The 15,315-nt window shown below is 40.2% G+C and overlaps 1 protein-coding gene across 8 annotated transcripts in view; it reads right to left on the bottom strand.

Annotated features, from left to right (window-relative positions):
• Positions 1-15,315, bottom strand: part of PAK3 (p21 (RAC1) activated kinase 3) — a 245,185-nt gene that overhangs the window by 64,946 nt on the left and 164,924 nt on the right. For all 8 annotated transcript variants that reach the window (XM_057537891.1, XM_057537887.1, XM_057537893.1 and 5 more), the window contains one exon: positions 4,217-4,317. In XM_057537891.1, coding sequence (XP_057393874.1) covers positions 4,217-4,317 — 101 coding nt within the window. The remainder of the gene's footprint in view (positions 1-4,216; positions 4,318-15,315) is intronic.

Below are 15,315 nucleotides of genomic sequence, written 5' to 3'. Positions count from 1 at the left end.
AGTTTGGATGCATAGTTCCACTTTTGGCCAGATGCTTCCTCCATAAATATGCAATAATAAGGATTACCATTAAATGACTGGAGAACTTACTAAAAGGCAGAAACATGAATTTGGAGGGAAGAAGGATGGCATCATGAAAAGCTTCAACAATAATTTGTAAGTTGTTTTTACGACTGGGTGATCACAGGTAGCCAATGGCCATGTGATGAACTTACAAATTTCAGTTCCCAATTCTGGTGAACCATTTTCAATTTCACATTGGAAGTGTCTGTATGGCTAAAATTCGAAGAAGAGGTATATGGTGATGCCGAATTTAACCTGTTCTCATTAAGGTGATTCTTCTGTATTTTGGAGCTAAAGTCGTGGCTGGCTTAGAGAAAACTAGATTAAGCATTTCCCACACAGCCAGACTCTATGTTTGAATTTCTTAGACATTTAGACCAGGGAAAGGGAAACCATTTTGTTTCAAAGCATATTATGAATAATCTCCATTTTAATGCCGCAGTTTTAAAGTCCCACTTCCCACAAGATAAGATCAGATATAAGGTAACAGCTTTGTCTAAATAAAGATGATATTTCCAATGCTACAGAAACATGCTTTGACCCAACTGATTTGATTTGGGATACAGGTCTTTGATTCCTGGCATTTGGGGTTACTCCAAGCACAGTGAAAGGACACTTTTACATGCATTCATCACGCAATTTGATGCTAAAGCCTTAAGCCAAAAATTTGAACTCAGGAGCCCATGCATGATCCCAGTTCTGATTCTAAGTGCAATTAATAGCATTTGGTTAATACTGTAATGGCCAAAGGGGTTATTAAGTGTTACAAAACCAGGTATGCATTGCACATAACCACCAGAGCGGACATCACTGGCATGATCATGACCATAATCATTAGAATATTTGCAGTTATTATACATACTCATGGCACTTCTAAACTTTTGTGATAATAGTCTTGTGATCACTAGACAGCAGGAAAAACTGCTGTCAATTGCAAAAGATCCTCCAGACAACTATACTTACCACGTGACTACACTGCTGACATAATTTCTTTTTTTCCTTTTTTAAGTTGAGATAAACCAGTTCATCAATGAAACCTGACACTTCAATTTGAATGTATGCCATAAAGGCACATAATCAGAAAGCCATAACTCATTACTCCAAATTGAGGTACAAACCCCAGAAGTCAGATAGCTAATGGAGACCTGGAAGTGTGAGCTTCAGAAGCAGGAGCACATGTCAACGCCTGACCACGTATGTAATAACAACTAGATGTACATCAAGCTGGGGATTGTCCAGTGTAGCCCAGGAGAATGGCAGCATGATACAACAGGCCAAGCATTTATCTTATCATAAGAAATGATAATTTATATCACTCATACCATTTTTCCCTCTGATTGACTTGAAGCGACCGTCACAGGTCTAGAGGTCTGGAAGGGGGAGTTCTGAAGTATTTGGGACAAAAATGGCAATATAAAGGGTAAGGACTCATAATAGTTTCATACCCCAAATCTCACCTCCCAACCTAATTTTAACCTCAGGGTCCAAGTGTGTGACCAAGTGTACAAGGTTTTATGGGCCAATTAGCCAAAGGGTAAGCACCAAGCAATACACCAAACCAGTGTCCAAATATCCCAAATAACAGGCCCTTGTGAGACAACTGGACTCGACAGTTCAACAAATTGCTCAAAATTCAACCTCAACAACTGTAATGATCAAATTTAGTAATATGTCCCTCCCCTTCCATGTGAACACATGCACACACACACACACATACACACACATACACACACACAACCAATTAGTGGTACTGGGGCGATTAAGACCCCATTCTAAATCCTACCAATAAAATGACTTTTAAAAGCTTATTATCAGTTGGTATTTTCAAAGTTAGTAAATATAAATCATAGGTTAAAATAGTAAAAAGAAAAAAAGGGCAGAATTTGGTATCTTTAAAAAACAATGTGGGGACAAATAGTTATGAAAGATTATCACAGCGACAATAAAGTACATCAGATTTCCAAATTTAGCCTGTGTCTTATCTATATATTCAGTGGATTTCTAACAATTGCATCCAAACACTTTACTTTATATTAGGTTTTTGGGAGGAGGGGAAAGGTTCTTGTTCGGTTTGGTTCAGTTGCATCAAACTGTTTTTCACAATTGGAAAGATTGCCCATCACACATCCCACCCCACCCCTCTCTGGTTGATTCTTGGGGTTCTAACTGACAGCAAAGTGAAAATGGCTGGTCTCCAGTCAGCAAGATGATGGTGATTCACTTTCCTTCATTTCCATTCAGAACCCATAAAGAACAAAGGAAAAGCTAAAGATAGAGAAATTGTATCAGAAGATGTCAAGCAAGTAGGAAAGAGTGGAAAAAATTTAAAAATTGGAAAGGAACCAGAATATCACATGAGAATAGTGGAGGGGAAAATTTTCACATCAGAAAACAAAAAGGAAGAATAAAAGAACAGAGAAATATGGAATGACAACAATAAAACAGAAGAAAAGATTAAACAGAAGAAAAGCACATGGAAAACAAAAAGGTCAAAACTGGAAAGACAGTTCTAAAAATAAAAAAGGGAAGATTTTTAAGATAAAACTTATAATGATTCAGTGCTTTCACTGTTTCAAACATCAGAAAAAATAGTCATCTCCTTGTTTATGATTTTTTAAAAATCTAAACTTGTTCAGATTATAAAAATATATATAAATATTTTTTGTTTTGGGTGGTGATGATGGTGGTGGTAGTGGTGACAGTGAGGTTATATTTTCTAAGTGTAGCTAACAGAATATTCTCAAATACAGCAAAGAACAGAGGCTGGGCTCAAACTCAAGGCCATTTGAATAATGTCTCTGACTCCAATGATGAAATTGGTTAAACCAGTATCTCAACTTTATCAATGTCAGCACTTCTTAACGTTCTCTTCTACTTGCTACTGAGAACATACAATCAGCTCACATCACTTTACAAGGCTAAGATGTTTAGTCATTTTCCATTTCATTCTCACACTGCTTACTTCCGGAATTGAAAAAAGAAGGTAATTTGTCAGTTCAGAAACATGGTTTGATTCTCCAAATCAAATTAATTTGTTCCTTCTTTTTAAAAATTTAATCTTATGACACAGTCTACTCACTAACCATCATGTTATGAAATAGGAAATTTAATTATTTAATACCTAAATTTCTCTCTGGTTTAAGAATCCAAGAATTAATGGTGATGGTTCTATCAAAGAATTTTTTTTCCAGAATGCATTTAAAATTACTCATTATCTCAGAATGCACATTTTGATTGAGGTCCTTAGTAGTATGAAAAAGTAGTTAATCTTCCTGAGGACATGTTTCTAGCCACATCTTTTCCTTCATCCATCTAAAAGAAAGATGCCAGATATTTAAAAAAAAAAAAGTATAAAATATCATAGATCTGAGATCATGTGCTATTTGAGCACTAAAAATATCCAAAGAAAGACTGGATCTATAGCTATAGTCTTTCTGGAGAATTCTTATTGGTATTTATTGTGCATTATGTATATATATTATATTTGTATATATGTGTGTGTGTGTGTATATATATATATATATATATATATATATACACACACACACATATATACAAATATAAAGTAAGCATATAACCACTAAAGCATACGATACAGCCATCAATGTTTCTTCCTGAAACATGGGGTCTGTTGTTTTGAATGTCTACAAAATATACCTGTAAATAAGCCTAAAAATAAGCTATGTTCTTGAAATCAAAGGGAAGAAAAGGTCAGTTTTACAGAGATTTTTGGTTAGTGTGGTTAACTTATCTGGGTAATCCAGGTTCCATTGTAAAGCCTGAATTATTCAGATAGACTGTCTTCACGGGCCAAGTTGAGTCAATGGTTCTCTGATTCACTTTAAGTGATAAAGAACAGGCTCAAGCGGAGTCTCTCTGGACTACATCTCCTGTGCCGTGGTAAATTAGCATTTTCAATCAAGTTGAAGGCTAACCGCGATCAGACGTTTTTGTTAAGATGGACAAAATAATTTTGCCAATACTCTTGCCACTCTCTAGTTCCATCTGTGATTGTCTAGGCAAAGTCCATCTTCCTTGAAATCACCAAAGACATCAAGTCTGACATTTTGGGACGTGGCAATTCTTCCTTCAAACCTATTTTCACAAAGGAATCTTTTCATGCCTTACAAAACAAAATAAGGAGCTTACTTACAGTGAATTCCCCGGTGACTGCATCAAACCCCACATGAATCGTATGTTCAAAGTCTGAAGGAAGAGAGATCTCTGGGCGTTCTTTCTCTTTCTTCTTATTGGCTAAAGGCAAAATGTTAACATGTATTTATTTGGGATACAGTTTTGGCATCCATAAGTTGTACAATTAGGTTCATCAAAATAATTACAAAGTTGAAAGACAATTGAGTCCAACACAATTATAACAATATTTAACTCCAGAATTTATAATTTTATTTAAACAAATGGCTGAGAGTTTGACAAAATGCTATGTCCAAATAATTTCCAAATTTCCAAATCCAATTCAAACAAAACTTGCAGTCGAACTGATTTATGTCCTTTACCAGTCTAATGATATAATCAGCAGGTATCTAGGTATATTGTGTTTAACTGGTCTTGTTGGATCAAATACCACTTACTATAGAAGAAATTCATTAGACTCAAGTCAAGCTAAGCCTTACTATTAGAAAGAAAGAATAGAAAAGTGCTTAAGCTATCTATAAAAGTGTTATGAATTGTTTCTATTTTAAACCATATCTAAATATCAAGTAACTAGAACTTTAATTTACACGTTTACATTATGAAGCGTAGCTTAATAGGTTCTTGGTCTTCTTTCAATGAGAATACTATTGCAAAGCAATAACTTTGCTAGTAAAAAACAAAACACAAATTGTTGCTTTTTACTGAATTAATTTTATTGCGTTCTTAGAAACCTCAAACCAATTCCTTGGTTTAGTCATTTTAGTTTGTAGCTATTTTTCCATGTCCCTATAAATTTTGTCATAGTAGCCATTCAAAATCATTGTCCTCAAGTAGCAGATTATTCATAGTGACACAATTATGAAGAAATACATCAATAGTTAATAAATCAAAAGCCTTTAAAGGTATAATCACTGAAGAAATTAAGTTGGGAACTGTAATGAAATTAGTCTATCTCAAAAGAGATCCCAGGAGGAAGTTATTATGGAAACATTGTAAAATGGCATTTACTAGCTTCCGTAATAGACAGAGCAGCAAATTTGAGCATGTATCTCTGATATGGCTGCATTTCACAGTCAAAAAAATAATACTCACCCTAATACTGGGTAAGTCAGCATGAACCAGTTTTGCCCAGTTGAAACCAATCAACTTTAGAGTTGCCAGGGTGGCAAATTTAGAACATTCTGGTTCAAACAGATGTTTCCTTGGCCTCAATTTCAGACAACATTTAATTAACCATAATGGATTACTGGTTTTGTGGGTTACCCAGGACAACTTTTAAATTCAAAACATTTCATGTTCAAATGTCATTCGTATGGCTTCTTTTCACTTTCTACTCTCTCTCACTGTTCCATATCGCCAGCCAGAGGACAGAGATATGGGACAGAAATATGGAAATTCAAGTAGTAAGAGGATTAAGATACAGGATTAAGAAAGAAAGGTTGGGGTTGGGGGGGGGGACAAGGGTCACTCAAAGTCTTTGCCTGGCCATGGACACATTTAGGACTCATTTTGAAAAGTATATATGTACCATCTAACTTCAATTCAGCATGGATTCCACATTTACAGTGAGCCTACTTTATTGACTATCATTTTAACTGAACATTAGAGTTTTGGGTAGGTACTTCTACTTCCCTGCATGTTTATGGACGGTAGCTACCATTTATACTTGTTCACCTACCATTTTTACTTGTCCAGAAAGGCAAACAGAACAATCAGCTTTCTGTTCTTGCCACTCCACTGAAGATGTCCCAGCTACTCCTGTAATCGTTTTCTTATTTTCCTCTTTCCTGATCTCCCATCCATGTTGGACATGGCTAACCGTCTCTCTTTATACTTCCTTGACAATGTGGTCTGATTCTCCTCCTCCCTCAGTGACCATTCTTCATTTGATGGGCATCTTTTCTTCTGCCTTTCCTGGTGCAGTCTTTGGCATTCATTTCTCTTGGATGGCATTCACTCCCAGATACTAACTCATGTTGGGTAATTCCCTAATCTGCGGTTGGCAGGGGTAGATACAGATTTTGTGGGACCAAAGACTTTATGTAATTTGAGAGGAAAGCTCCCTTTAGGTAAAAACAATACAAAATTTCTAGGGCTTCTTTTAGGGCCTTGGAAGAGTCCCAGGCAAGTGAGAAACTCTGAATAAGCAGCTTTATTCACTTCATAGTAAATCTACTCTGGTGGTTGGTGGCCTTTTTGGTGTCAAAGATCACTCTGAAAAATCTGAAGAAAGCTGTGGTACTTCTGTCTATAAAATTGCACTATACACACATACACACAATTTTGCATATAACTTCAGAGGTTCAAAATTCCCCTGGGCTCTAGGTTAAGAACCCCTAGCTTAATCTCCATCTCTAATCATTGTGTCAACTTGCATCCATGACCTCTCTTGCCAGCAAACAGGCTCTCCCTACTTCTCCATTAGCAATGGCTGCACAATTGAAGCCTGTTGACTTAGACGTAAACACTCCACTTCAGCTGAGCTATGTGAATCAGCCTAATGGGGTCTCCCTAAGGCCAGCCTGTTGCCAGTCCCTTACCAGCCTAATTATGCCATTCTCTTCACGCAGGACAAAGCGTAACAGAGGCAGGAAGCCCAAACTCGCTCCTCCTTCAGTGTCCATGTTCTCGGTGAAATGATAAGCACTCACCACCCAGATCAGAGAAGGATTAAGGCCTTGGACTCCTCCTCTTTGGGAGGCTCTAAGCAATGAAAAGATTATGACCTTCTCTCTCAAATAAAAGCAATACTAAAGCATAAAAAGGGAAGGAAGCCCCAAAAGTTCTGATGTTCCTATGATGATTAATTTAAGTCTTTAAAAAAACTACTCTATATCCCAAATCAAAATATTTTCACATCTTGGGTGCCCCGATGGCTGGGCCTTAGGCACATGCTTACTCTGGCTTTTGGTTATTTCAGCCCTGGCCCAACTGCCCAAATCATAAACTTGGGAGCTTCTTTGACTCCTACTTTAATTCTACCTTAATCAGTCATCACGTTCTATTTCCCAAACTCATTTTGGATCCACCTCCTTTCTTTCATCTCCACAAACCATCATCTTAGTCCAAGGCACCGGCATTTTTCACCTGGTCTTACTACCTCCAATTTTGCCCCCTGCAATTCATTACTCTGTGGCCGGAGTAATCTTTTGAAATATATATATATCTGCCCGCATTCCTGCCTGTAAGATCCTTCAATGGCTCCCCATTATCCAGAAGTTCAGAGTTCATGCTCCTTAGCACGCTAGCCAAGGGCCTGCTTAATCTGCCCCCAGCGTACCTCTCTACTGTCTATTCTTGCTATGGCCCCTGCTGTTCCATACCCATTTCATGCTCCCTCAACTGCCAAGCTTTTCTCTAACTGCCAAGCTTTTACACATGCTACACGGAGGCCTGGGAAGTCTTACTTCTTAACGCCCCACATCTGCGCCCATTAGTCCTTTATCTTGAAGACTCACTCTTGTGTTTCCTCTCCTTTGGCAAGTCTTTTCCTGTCTTCCCTCTGCAGACAAAGTTGATTGCCCTTCTCTTCATGCTCCCAGAGAGCTACCCAGTGTGTACTCTGAGTTTGGCCCTTATTAACACTGAATTGTCATTTCTTCTTTACATACCTATCTCTCTAGCTAAAATCTGGGATATTTGACAGCAGAGACTGTATCTTATTCATTCTCACATTCCCTAGCACCTGGCTTATGTCTGCACACGTAATCACTCTCATCTATGGAATATTCACCATATGCAAAGTGCTTCTAGGGTTATCTCATTTAATCTCCACCACAATCTTATAAGGCAGGCATTATTATTGTATTATTATTGTTTTATACATGAGGAAAGTAAGACTCAGTGAAGTTAAACCACATATCCAAGATTACACAGCTGGCAGGTATCAGAGCCAGGATCTGAACCTAGGTCTCAATTGTGTCTACAGAACCTAAGCTCTTAATAGCTACACTATTTATTACTCAGTAGCATTAAAAGAAAACCTCAATAGGTTTGAGCCGTTAGTCTTCAGTAAATGGTTAGTGGCTGAATGGAGACTCGCTGAGAACTTTTTCTTTTTTTTCTTTTAAGGAATACTAAAATGTCTGTATCTCCCCCAGAAAATTCTGTGAGCAGTGGTTGTTTATATTAAGACTCATCCTAACCTGAATCTTGGGCTCATAAGACGCGGCCTGATCACCTCTGGGTTGATATTTGCAGAGAGCAGAAGAACAAATGAGTACCACTTTCTAAGTGTATCAACCATATTCTATTGGAACCTAGAGCGAAGGCCACAAATTGCTGACTAGACCCCAGATTACAAATGGTGTTTGGCACTGGGACCCTCTGCCTGCTCATGGTTCTGGGTGTAACTCCGGGGGCCAGCTAATCTCTCCAGAATCTCTCATCCTGACATCTTTCCCCATCCCACTACAGTTTAAAGAAAGAGAAGTCATCTGTCATCTCCTATACACCCCGATCCCAATGTTCTGCATTTCTCTAGTGACTAGGGCTTACTCCATTAAAATCTCCCCCTACACCTTCACTTCAACCTCTTCATTAAATGCACTGTTGACGTCTTGCCTTAGGTTCTCAAACTTCACCGTGCATCACTCTCATGTGGGAAAGTTCAAAAAAGTAAGAGAGAGAGAGAGAGATTTCAGAGCCCTGCCCCCAGAGATTCAGATTTAGTCTGGGGTAGACCTCAGCACCTTTAATTTTTAAACGCCCTCCGGTATTTCCATTAAGCAGCTGGGGTTGAGAAAAATAATTTTAAACCTTACTATCCAACGAAGGTATCACTTCCTCAGATAATCCTGATGGATGCTGATGGTTCTTCCCCCATTCCAAATCTTTAGGTCCGGGGGAATGGAGAAGGGCAGAGTTTCCTCATTTTTATTCCATATTGTTTATTTGAGATCAGTACTTCTGCACTTTCCTACAAAGCCCCCTCCTTTGAGGTTACTGCCATTTAGTTCTCCTGGCCAAGTCCTCTTATCCACTGAGGACTTTGGCTCCCAGTATTCCTTCCGACACTCAGTGCTGCCATCTCTCTGTGAAACGTAATATACAAATGGACACCTCTTTCATACACACCCTCTCCTTTTAACTCCTTGACCTCCCTCAGCTCTAATGAAATTCATCTCCTTTCCACTTCTTCAATCGACTCCCATGGCAACCATTAAACCAATGGTCCTCAACCAGGGCTGCTCATCAGAATAACCCGTAGAGTTTCATAAAAATCCCAACACCTTGGGCCCACTCAGAACCTACTGTATCAGGATTTCTGAGGATGAGACCTGGGCAAATGATCTTTTTAAGTGCCATAGATGATGTGCAGACAGAGTGGAGAACCACAGCTACCCCAGGCCTCTTCATTATCCAGAATGACCCTTTTTCTGAAATATTCTCTGAAATAACCCTGTTATCTCATTCCCTGGGCCCAGCCTCCCATTCTGCTAGCCTTCTCACTCTTTCATGACCTTATTCCTATTTTACTTGTTCTTTGATGTCAACAACACCTCCAATCCCTGGATCCTTCCATTTTCAGCCAATTTCTCAGCTTCCTCCTCGCCTAGACTCTATGGTCCATCATTTAAACTGCTCTTAAGCCAGTGCCCTGGAAACTATGCTCCTGTGACCCCCTCTTGCAATTCTCCCACAAAACCTTACCCTGACAGACTCCAACTGTGAAATCTCCATTTCCATACAGAGGCTGGTAAAAGTTGTTGGGGGAAAAAGAATCACACAGCCATGCAGATTGGTGCTTACTATAAAGGTCACGGACAGAGTTGGGTCATCAGTGGCACTGAGCAGTACCCTTCTTGACCCTGGCCAACTTCCTTTCCCACTGCTCTTAGCGAATATTCTAGAATTTCACAACTTCGCTCAAACTTCCACTTCATCCTCTCCTCCCTTACTTTCAGCGTAAGAAATTCCTTCTACTTCACTGAGAAAAATGGAGGCCATCAGTGTGGAACTCCTTTGACTTCACTTCCTGCCCCGCTCCTATGAATTTATCTCCATCAGTAACATCTTCCTTCACATCTTACCGAAACAATGTCCTCTCCTTCTACCTGAGGTTTATGCCCTCACTGGTGCTCTAGATCCCTGAGCCTCTCACTTCTCCAGGGGTCTCACTCCACCAATTACCTCCTATTTCTTCTTGTATCTTCAATCTCTACTAACACTTTCTATTTGGCTTTTAAAAAACATGCTGAGATTTCTTTAGTCCTTAAAAATTGAAACCTCCTGCCACCACACAGCTTTCTTTAGTTGCTATAGTCTCTCGACCTTTCCTTCTCTAGCTTAAGCTTCTTGAAAAGGCAATCTAGACTTCCTTAACCTTCACTCTTCAAACCACGGCAATGAGTCTCTGAGGTCCCAAATTGATCTCCTCCCTGAAGACGGCCATTTTCCAGCCCTTACAACCACTGACCTCTCAGTCAAAACTGACATTGCTGACCATGAACTTCATGAAACTAACTTCTCCCCACCATCTTTCACACAATTCTTTCCTGGAGTCTATTCCTACATTTCTGGGTCTTCTGTAGACAATTTAAATAGTATTCCCCAGGAGCTGTCCTAGGTCCTCATCTCTTCTCATCAACACACCTCTCCCTTTGGTCACCTCATCTACTTGTACGGTTTCAATCACTATCTACTTCCGTGACTCCCCAGATGGATCCCCAGCCCTGACCTCTCTGCTGTCCCCTGACTGAACACCTCTATCTGGATGCCTCCCAGGCCCCTCACTCGAAATATTTTCAAAAGAAAGTGAATTCTCTACTGCCTTTCCCCATGTAAAATAAGAAACTACAATTCCTCTTGTGTTCCCTACCTCACCCTCCTCTAGTTTCTCTTGTCACCATCTGATCAGTTGCCTAGTTCTATTAATTCTTCCTCGTAAATGTTCCCTCTGCATTGCCCTCTTTTATTCTTACAACACTGGCCCTTAGGCCAGGCCACTGTCATTTCTCACCTACCTGACTCCCACAGCCTGACTTGTCTTCTTTCATCGCCCACCCCCCCGCCCACACTCATTCTTCTCCTGTGGCTAGAGTGATACTGTGAAACACAAATCTGATATTATTCCCCTGCTTCAATGTTTCCGCATCGCCTTCAGAATCATATTCAAAGCGCTTACCATGGCACATATAAGCCCTCCAGAACCCGATCCCCAATTACTTCCACAGCTCTGTCTTCCATGCCTCTCCCGCCAGCACTCTATGCACTAGCTATGCTGAACTACCTGTAGTTACAGCCATAGAACCTCAACTAATAGTGTGTCATGACTACTGCCTTCATAATGCTGCTCCTTGTTTCTGGGATGCCACCCAACTCTTATTAGCTGGCTCTATTCCTTCTTTAAGACTCACCTCAGTTGAGTGGTCACCTCCTCCAGGAAGCCTTCCCTAACTGCTCCCTTCCCTCAGTCTTCAATAGATGCCCCTCCTCAGTGCTCACTTCTCTACTGCACTTACCACGCTAATCTCTACTCATTGACTGACTTGTCTGCGCCCCTCACTAGGCCATCAGCTCCTTAAAGGCAGGAACTGGGACTTATTCACCTCTGTACCCCAACATCAATCTAGCATAGTACTTGATTCAATAGCTATTTAATGAATAAGCAAATGAACAAATGAATGGATGAATGAATGACCTTCATTATATGAAATGAGACCCAGTATATGGAAACAGGTCATGCCTATTTGCCATTATGTGTTCATGGATGAGGAGACATTGATCCAGGTTCCCCAAGAAGGCTGGGGGGTGGGAGGGTATGTTTCAGAGTAGTTGTTATAGTTGCAGTTGGTGGTGATGGCGTTGTTGCTGTTTTCCCCGCACTAGGGATGCCTCTGTACTCATTCAGGTACACCTCTCGCCTGGTGTCACTTTGGGGCCAAAAGCATATATTGGCAACACAGTTGCGCAGGGTTCGAGGTACAGCAAAGCAACCGATTCTCCCCTAGATGAAATCCCAGGATGGTGCTATGCTTGCCTTCTGAAAGCATTTTAGAAATCTGTCACCTGAGTCTTCCTTGTTGTAGGAGTTCCACTCGTCATCTTCCCCTAAAATTCCTGGAAGTTTTGTTGGGCCTTCTCATTGGATGTCACGTCCAGAATTATTTTTTAGAACACTTTCTAGCTCCTTCAAAACAGAGCGTGCAGGAAAAGAAAAAGAATAACAGGGGACAGACATAGAGAAATGCTTTCCTACATAAATTTAGCCTAAAAGAATAGAACAATACTTATTTTTTAAAAAGCAATGGAAAGCACGCAAAGTTACGGTGAATGGCATAACAAAAAAAAGTGACATTGAAAGCCATATAAATACAGAAAGAGAAAAACAAAATATTATATAAAACATATTTTTTAAATGCGGAAACAATTTTTCCAAAGGAAAAAGCACTTAGGCTGGTTAGTTCTAAACAGCAAGCATTTCACAGCCCTGGTTCTGAGGAACAACTCTCTCTTGCTACTGCCCCAGCTTCCTTTTCCTTTGAACCAGTCAGTGGGTCAGTTAACCCGTATACATGGACCTGTGGATCAGTGTAGTGACAGATTGTGCTGCGTGACTCATTAGGAACTAAAGTAATATTCTAAATTTGTGATCTCATTGGGGAAATAAGCTTAGCAAACAAGAAGCAACAACTGATACTACCAGACCATCGAAAATTCGGTGCTAAGTTGGGAAAAATAGAGTATAAATGCTGTAGCATGTCAAAATAAAACAAGATCAGAAAACTCTGGTGGAGAGTGAGGGCTTACTGGAGAGGAGGTAGGATTTGGGAGATGGGTCTTAAAGAATGGGGAGGCAGGAAAGGTAAGGCATCGCGAGTAGGAAAATCGGGAAAGGCAAAGCTTGGATGTTGAAATGTATACAGCACATTGATGAGGAAGTGAGAAGACAGAAGGGTAAATGGATAGGGTGTAGTCTTGGAAATCAGGAAGGAAGATGAAATTGGAGATAGTGATAACGAATATGCTGGGAAAGGCTTTGAGCAGGTGGATGATATGATAGAAAAGGCGTCTTCTGGAAGACAAGCCAGATAGCTTTGTGCTGCTAGGGACACGTGGGATGGTGGAGGCAGGCTTCAAAATGGTCGCTGTTTCACACAGACTGAGGAAGAAAGTGAATGACGGGAATGGAATGGGAGGACCTATCTGCCACTGCATCTGTTGCCTTGTAGATCACCTACTGGGCATTTCCTGCATAAACTGTGTGTCTGATTTCTGCACCTAGATTGAAAATTACCTGAGGACAGGGAATCTTGTCTTATATGTAGTATTCCCCGTCCCACGACACACAGTGCAGAGCTAGGCACATAAAAAGCAGGCACAAATCTTTTCTGAGTAAAGTATATAAGTGAACTACAAAAGATGCTCCAGGTAAGCCGACATTAACATCCAATTCTGTTCTATCTCATTTTAAAACTGAGATAGCTAATAAACTAGATCTGGGCTCAAAGTCCGCATGCAACTCAGATTTAGGCATTGGCTGGTTGCACATGTCTCTATCCTGTGATCTTCCAGAAAGTTCCTTTGAGACAAAGGAGGTCTAAAAAAACATTTTGCTAGGAGGCTCATACTGGAGTTGCTGGAGTTGGAGCTCTTCTAGGAGGGTCGCTTGTCCTACAACCCCTAGCTTGACACTAGAACCCCTCCCTCCTCTCCCCACTTTGTCCCGCTCCCCCTAGCCAGGTGCAACCTGTACTCAGTGTTATGTGTTCCTGAGGCCAAACAACTTGTGCCGACATGGGGTCATTTCTGGCAGGGGCAGTGAGGGTGTCAGGGTTAGAGATCCATCATACTAAAATACTTGTTTTTCACCTCAATATTCCTGGGCTTTGCTCTGGGAACGCCATGTTGGAAGGATACGGAAGTATTTTAAAGGGCCATTCATCTCCTATGGGTGACAACATTTACTTTTCCCAGTAGACGATCCTTAGTGACTTGGTCACTCTTTAGCTGGGTGAGAGGCGCATTCAGTGGTTCGATAATTTCTCCAATTCACTGAGAGGCAATGCCTCACAAAGATCGTTTACAAAATGTTACCCTTGTGGTCTTTCAAGAACTAAAATGCCTTAGTGTCTACTTAACTACCAGGAAAGAAAATTAAGTACTGGAGTTGGTGTTTTTTAAGTTAAAAAATGCCATTTTGCTCCATCCTCTGCTTTGTGGGTCACTGAGCACACCGTGCTGTAATCACCCGCCTCCCCAGCCCCCAGCTGGGAAAATGTCTGAGGTCTTCTAATTCGGGTAAGAATAAGTATCCCAAAGCAGTTCTTTCTATGGCAACAGCAGCACTGCAGGTGGTGTCAAAAGGCGAGTGCTCATTGCGAGGGCAACAGTTCCAGGGGGACTGACTTCTGCAAAGACAGTTCTAGTTTCTGGCACTTCTGCTCTATAAACAAATATCCTGTTTGAGGACATATTATGAGAGGGGACCCACAGGAATTCCTCACCTCCTGAATTCAGGAAGTGCATATTTTCCCTTACAGGGGGGAGAGATTATTTATCTAGTTTTCCTCTATTTTTTTTTTTGGTAGAAAGAATGACATTTTGTGGGCCTTCAAAATTTATTTTTCCCATTGGAAATACTTGCAAGTACTATGTGGTAACTACAATGGAAAGTTAGGCATAAAAATAGATTTTATTCTTGGCTCTAAGAATTTAAAGAAATCGATAGTGCAAGGTTGGTAAAAGATTTAAAAGAGGTTCTAGGTAACAGATATATTTCTGCTTAAACCTAGCATCTTGGGCAAAATACATACCGATTCTGAGCAGAAAAGGAAACCGATGTTGAGTAAATGAGGAAAAGGGCCCAAATCCTTAAATACTGGATTATGAATGAATCTAAAGGGAGGGATGAGAGGTGACTCTTGTGTTCTATTTTAATATAGTTCTTTATTTTAATTATAACAATATCATATATTACCTTTGCAATAGAAAAAGATTTTAAAGGCGATAACAAATAACACAGGAATCAGGGAAAAATATTTAACAATTTTCTTTTTTTACAAAGGCTGTTACTTTCTGCTAGCAAGTTAGGCCCTCAGGAGGAGTAACTTATAAAAAGGCATGACTACTGTTGTTAACTGCTGATTGAGAAAATGG

Source organism: Balaenoptera acutorostrata, chromosome X (assembly GCF_949987535.1).
Source record: "Balaenoptera acutorostrata chromosome X, mBalAcu1.1, whole genome shotgun sequence".
Lineage (NCBI taxonomy): Eukaryota > Metazoa > Chordata > Mammalia > Artiodactyla > Balaenopteridae > Balaenoptera > Balaenoptera acutorostrata.
The sequence above is the reverse complement of the archived record's forward strand: the minus strand, read 5'-3'. Positions and strand labels throughout refer to the sequence as shown.